This window comes from Penaeus monodon, chromosome 11, assembly GCF_015228065.2.
Source record: "Penaeus monodon isolate SGIC_2016 chromosome 11, NSTDA_Pmon_1, whole genome shotgun sequence".
In the NCBI taxonomy this organism is placed as follows: domain Eukaryota; kingdom Metazoa; phylum Arthropoda; class Malacostraca; order Decapoda; family Penaeidae; genus Penaeus; species Penaeus monodon.
In genome coordinates this window covers 9,149,431-9,156,409 of record NC_051396.1, presented here as the reverse complement: position 1 = coordinate 9,156,409, position 6,979 = coordinate 9,149,431, and the positions used below count along the sequence as shown (strand labels likewise).

General features: G+C 36.4%; 1 protein-coding gene across 1 annotated transcript; it reads left to right on the top strand.

The window, feature by feature from the left end:
* Positions 1–1,170: 1,170 nt before the first annotated feature.
* LOC119578434 (protein mono-ADP-ribosyltransferase PARP4-like) lies at positions 1,171–5,608 on the top strand. The gene is made up of 2 exons (XM_037926018.1): positions 1,171–1,302; positions 4,507–5,608. Exons 1-2 carry the CDS (start codon positions 1,171–1,173, stop codon positions 5,182–5,184), a joined length of 810 nt encoding a protein of 269 aa, XP_037781946.1. The 3' UTR covers positions 5,185–5,608.
* The last annotated feature ends 1,371 nt before the right edge of the window (positions 5,609–6,979 follow it).

Sequence of the window (6,979 nt, the reverse complement as noted above, 5' to 3'; positions counted from 1 at the left end):
AGGGCTTCGGCAGTGTGTAAGAAGGCACCCAGCTGAACTTGTGAAATGTTCACTTCCCCTGCATACATGAACTCCAGTAAGCTCCTCATGTGTGTATATGCCACGTCACGTAGAATTATGATCGGATGCGTGCATGGATTCCCCTAGAAAAGACGAAAGGTAAATGCTTTGCTTTCTGCGAACAATCAATTGACTGAAAAACAGAAACACTGATAGACTGAAAAACATGCAAACACACACACACACACACACACACACACACACACAACACACCACACACACACCACACCCCCAAAACACACCACACCCAACCCACACAAAATTAGACCCAACACACACACACACACATACAAAATATATGACCACACACAACTGCACACATAAACACACACATATAAACATACATGACCACACACACGCCCAAGTACACCCACATGAACAAATGCACATACACACACACAAGCACATGCACACGCACATATTGTATGTATGTAAACATATGCATATACATATATATTGCATGTGTATGTGTATAAATATATATATATATATATAATATATATATAATATATTAATATTATTAATAAAATATTATATTATATATTTTATATTTTATATATATTAAAATTTTATAATAAAATAAATATATATTATATTATATATAATAATATAAAAATTTATTTTATAAATTTTTTATATAATATATATTATTATATTATATATTATTATTATATATTTTCTCCATACACATGAAATATATGTTTGCAATGTTTACATACATACAATATGTGCGTGTGCATGTGCTTGTGTGTGTGTATGTGCATTTGTTCATGTGGGTGTACTTGGGCGTGTGTGTGGTCATGTATGTTTATATGTGTGTGTTTATGTGTGCAGTTGTGTGTGGTCATATATTTTGTATGTTGGGTTGTGTGTGTGGGGTCATATTTTTGTGTGTGTGTGTTTGTGTGTGGGGTGTTGGTGGGGTGTGGTGTGGTGTGTGTGTGTGTGTGTGTGTGTGTGTGTTGTGTGTGTTTGCATGTTTATCAGTCTATCAGTGTTTCTGTTTGTCAGTCAATTTGATGTGTTCTCAGATGAAAACTTGACCTTTTCCTGTTTTTTCTGGGAAAACCCATGCACCACCGATCATAATTCACGTGCGTCATATCCAACATGAGGGATTTACTGGAGTTCATGTTGCAGGGAAGTAACTTTTCACAAGTTCAGCTGGGTGCCTTCTTACACACTGCCGAAGCCCTTAAGATCAGGGGCCTGGCCGAGTCCTCTGATGAACGCAAAGAACAGGTGAATTATGTTAGGTATTTTTTGGAAAAAACTGGTCCGGGTTGGGTATAGGCTTTGGGGGCACAATTAAATTTTCGCAACTGCTGGTATGTGTAAAATTTATTCACGTATTCACTCATTCATTCATTCATTCATTCATTCATTCATTCATTCATTCATTCATAAACATAAAGAATGCTTTTGTTGCCCAGGAAACCCAAGACCAATCTCACATTTGTCTGGCTGAAATAAATAGAAAACGAAAAACTTGGGATTGTCACAGTGGCATCAAATTGGCAGTATTATATTCATGAAGTTAACAGGTATATGAAGATGGAAAAAACTAAAACATTTATTTTTTCTCTTTCTGTATGTCTATCTCTTTCTCTCAAAAAGAAAGAAAGAAAAAAATTAAATATCCCCTACACTATTTTCTTAGAAATCTCTTAGTGTCAATAAAATATTTTTAACAGATTTCTTGCACATTGAATTATTCAGTCCTCCAGGAAGATGTATTCATAAAACTATATTTTGGGGAGGACTTCACCCCCATCTGGGTACCACAGATAATTAGATGCAAAATATGAACAGTAGTAATACTCGACTAACTCTTTGAAACTCAAGGAAATTTTGAGACCGTAATTTTCTTTAGGCCTAATAAGAATATCCTAAGGCTATCCCCCATCATCACCACATCACTCTTATGGCAAAATTGATTTAGAGTGGGTAGATGCAGGGATATATGGATATAAACTGGGATGGGAGTAGGTGGGGATAGGGGTATTTTAGGGCAGAGGTGCTTTTGGGTAGCATTGTGATAGTGATAGAGGTAGGGTGAGAATTTGGATTTGGTTTAACCCCTATGGGATGGCTAAGTTCATAGCTATATATACATACAGGAATAAAAAAAAAATATTTTTATATATAAATATATATATATATATATATATATATATATATATATATATATATATATATATATATATATATATATATACATTTTTTTTCTTTTTTTTTTTTGGTCAGTCTTAATACAAATTTGTTCCTGATCAGATTGTTTTTGTTTTGATTTCTGATATTGGTGATTTTGACATTTTGTTTGTTTTAGCTTTTAGAATTTTGCATCCAGTAGGTATGTATAGCTGAAAATAACAATGCTATATATTGTTTCCTAAGGGTAGAGACCAAAGCCTTACATTAGAGGTGCTGTTGCAGAGAGGAGATTTTGTCCCCGTTTGGAAAGATAACCCTGGTTTTCAGCTTGAGTAATTGGTAGAGTTTATGATCATGACTGAAAGGTTTCATTTATTTTTGTGTGTGCATTTTCAAAGAGTGTGCCAGATGCAACATGCTGCTTTAGTGTGAGAATGGCATAAGTGTGAAAAAATACCACTGGCAATGCAATCTTAGTATTACAATAATAACTATAGTTTTTCAATTACCAAACAAGTGTTTATCAAGTAAACAAAATTTCACAGAGATACTGTATTAGAAAATTTAAGAGACTCAGGACAACACAAAGTTACTGTTCGTGGGCGAATGCCCTGTACATGAGCAACGCGCTTCTTTTAAACCATCTGGAGCAAACTGGTTAACCGTACAATGATGGTACTAGAAATCTTTTGGTCATTCCAATGACTTCTGGCAACTGTAGTCTTTGGCTAGGGAGTCCACTACATATAGCAGAACTTCCTACTCGACTTGCTTTAGCAAGCTATAACGCCTGTAGCTGTACCTAAAATGATGGGTTGGTTTTTCAGGACGGCTATAGGTATGCCCAGCTATAAAGAGGTTAAATCATAATTTTTTTTTTTTTTTTTTTTTTTTTTTTTTATTAGATTATGAAAAAATGGAGGATTGTGGATGGGAATTCCATCAGAGATCTACTATATAAGCATAATCCTAGCATTTGTACAACATATCTCTTCAATATTGAGAATTATAGATCCTTAAGCATGAAATAAATGGGTCTCCTGTCCTCCATATGGGGGAGAGGCGGGGAGAGCTGCTCACAGGTGGTTATAATTGTTGAGGAGGTATATATGTATATTAAAACACATATAAGGTTAGTCATTGACTCGTTCTCAGGTAATAGAACTAAATCCACTTCTGAGTAAAGGAAAAAATCCCATCCCATAAATCAAAATTGGTTTTCAAATATATTCAAGGAATAGCCATTGGATAAGGGGGAACTGCATAGAGTTCTGTTCATTCATTCACATGAATAATCTTTGTAAATAGTTAAATAAAAACCATTGGATGTGAGGGTAGGCTGAGTTGTCCATGTACCTTCTGACTTTGGTACAATCCACAGGAGTACATGAAAGAGGTGTGTTAATTATTTCAACTCATTATGAAAGGCAGGTCACACCCTGCTTATATGAATTTCCATCTAGTGTATATGTTTTGTGCGAGGTGAAGGTGTGAACCATAATTTTCATTATAAAATAGACTATAAATTACTTATTTTTTCAAAAAAAAAAAAAAAAAAAAAAAAAAAAAAAAATAAAAAAAAAAATAAAAAAATTGCCTCTGACATGCTCTTTGCATTGAAGCTGAAGTATTATCCTCACAATTTACACTTTTATTTTATGATACATACGTATCATACTTGGTATACATACTGACCTCTCAATAAGCTAGAGAATATTACCAGGGAGTCTTGCTGCAAAGCATATTTCATGTGTAAATGTACAGAAAAATCTCACTAAATATTTCATTGTAAATCTGTGATTTTAATTTTTCTGATATTGGTATAAAAAGGTTCTTTGGATATTCACAAACTCAAATCTATGCATAATATCATTATCAAATGTGTATGCCTGCTTACAAAAAGCAAAAGTCCATATAGCTGTACCTGGTGCTAATTATCTGCATCAGAATGTGTTTATATATATTTATACATACAAGTCCTTATGCTCTTGCTACTCCCAAGAAATAACCAGAGGTTGGCTCTAATGGTCGTTTATTAGTTTCCTCATTCATGGATGAGTAAGCTAACTCACTTCATATGACCCCTCCCCCCCACTAGCTTTGTTGTTCTTCTGCCTAACTTTTTCAGTGTTTTATAGGTATTGATAGTCTGAAGAATTCTGTAATAGTGTAGGTATTTTTTTTTTTTATGGGCACTGTATTAGGTAATTGAAGTGTTAAAAAGCAGCATGGAATAAATTTGTGTGTGTAATATGTTGCTCTTGTACTCATCCTTTTTTTCTTTCTTTCCAGGGAGGGTTAAACAGCATATCTCCCTTATCAGCCCTAAAGTCCTCCCTGAGTGGATTGGGCAACATTGCAATGGGTGGCTTAGGTGCACCATCAATTCTAGAGAGGCCTCTAGTGCCCCAGCTGTTACCTCACCATCCAGACAAACAAGGAAACCCCCTGACAGCGCCTCACCACCTGCCCCCCCACCTGGTGCCTCCTCCTCTATCCCTGCCAGGCGGCACCCATCCAACGCCATCACAAGGGGTGACTGGCGGTCCCACCAGTAGCAGCAGCAGTAGCAGCACGAGCTGCAGTGTGACCGGCATACCCTCGGGACCTCTCCCCCTAACCACAACCTCGCAGCCCAGCGAGCGCCCTCCCCGCCCAGAAGCGCCAGAACACTCTCCCTCGCCGCCCCCTCCCTTGCCTCCCAGCAAAAGGATCCGTGTGGAGAGGAAGAGCCCACTTGACCCTCCCCCTGAAAAGAACAACCACAGAGACTCTACCAACGGCACTACCTCCTCTTCTACCCTAACCACCACTACAACCACTCTGTCTACTGAAGAAAATAGCCAAACTGTACTCAAGGTGAGAATTGGATGCTGTCTTTTGCATAAATGGGTTGCAGGGCAAAGTGGCAGGCATTTCATTTTGTTGGATTTTAGCACTTTGTTTTTGTTTGTGTTGTTAGAGGCTTAGAAATTACTGTTGTCTTCAAGTTTGTTCATATCAGTTGATTTTTTTTTAGCCTTTATAATACAGGATCATGATTTTCATTGATCTAAGGATTTTGTTTGTATTGAGGGATATTTTGATAGTAATGAATGTTTGTTCAAGTATTCTGTATTACTGAGAATATTGCACTGATAATTTTGTTTTATAACAATGAATTATTGCTTTGCTGCTTGCTTAACCTCTTAGGCAGTCATTGTCTGGTGGCACTCCAACTAAAAAGCAAATGATATTAAAAGAAGAAAAGGTCATAAGTATTTCAGTTTTATGATTTAATAGAAGAAAATGCCAATTTCAACCATGTTTTTCTCAGCACCAAATCAGAACAAAGGCCAGCTGAACTTGGTAACTAATGACTATAGATAATCATTAAAACGGAAGAAAAAAAGGTTTTGCTTTTTTATCATTAACCCCACTCTTGATGGGTAACAGAAATCTCTGAGCTCAATAAACTCTGGTGATTTCTGGCAACGGCCAGACACTGGTCACTGGAGTCCGTTACATGAAGCGGAACATCGTGCTCCATGTTCTCTGGCACGTTGCTGTGTGTATAGCCATACCCTGCAGACCAGCAGTATGTTACGACGCTTGTACACGTGACCTGTCCGGAAAGGGTTAAGGGGAGCTGGAGAGACAACTAAAATTAAAACTATTTGGAGGGAAGACTTGAAACATTCCAAATGAATAGACACTTTTATTCCCAATATTTTATGTGAATAAGAACACTGATGTTATGACATCATGACATCATTTCATAGTGTGTCACTTCATCTTGTATACTGACCTTGATCTGTTAATGATGGTATCAGAAATCTCTTTGTGTCACTGACTCTAGAGCTTCTGGTAATTGTCCTGATGTTTGGCCAGGGAGTCCACTACATGTAGCGGAACTTTCCGCTCAGTGCGCTGTAGTGTGTCGCGATGCCTGCAGCTGTACCTGGCATGTTGAGTCAGCTTATGATGGCTATAGGCATGGCCTAGCAGATTCAGGTTAATAATGAAAAGACTTTATTTTTTTGGCAGTGAATAACTCAATTATATCTTTAGGACTATGCAATGATAAGTAGTAAATAACCTGTCTCTGTCATTTTGTTGCTTCTGTGTGATATCATCAAAAACCTTGGTTTTCAGACACTTTATCATCTTTTACTCATACTCTTTCACTTTATTGAAAATATCTAAGTCTCTCACTAATATATGAACCAGTATACCGTGATATTCACAAGTAAATCATAATGATTTTCAATTTCTAAAAATTCAGTAAAGGTAAAAATCAGTATTGGAGATACAGCCTTCTAAAGATTTGATATGGTTGTATGCATCTTATTTCTTTCCTGAAATCCATAATTTTTGTATGTCTTACTCGTCATTTAAAGAAATAATGTACCCATAAAATTGGCAAAGTATTTCAGTTGCAAGTACTGTATTTAAGTAAAGGATCATACATCTGGAAAATTGCACATCCAGCACCACCTGAAAATTCATGACTGACAATTTTATTACTATAATATCGTCATAAGATTAATACATTAGAAATAGGTTTGTTTTAAGAGCAGTGGGCACCTTCTTTCTCCTAAGTTGCCAGTCCTTGCCACTTTAATTATATTATATCTAAGATGGGAGTGCCACACTTCCAGCTTCATAAGTTATTTTTTAACTACTTTCTATTGTATCTTTTTTGGTATTTATAAGAGCTATACAAAACGGGAGTGTGGGGAGAGGGTGCAAAAGGGGGAAGCAGTGAGGGCCAAATTTTTGGAGT

Bases quoted from the DNA above. Each gene is read 5' to 3' on its own strand.
- LOC119578434 (XM_037926018.1), top strand. From the start codon at position 1,171: ATGAGGGATTTACTGGAGTTCATGTTGCAGGGAAGTAACTTTTCACAA. The intron at 1,303-4,506 runs GTGAATTATGTT...CTTTCTTTCCAG, and splicing joins CTGATGAACGCAAAGAACAG to GGAGGGTTAAACAGCATATC.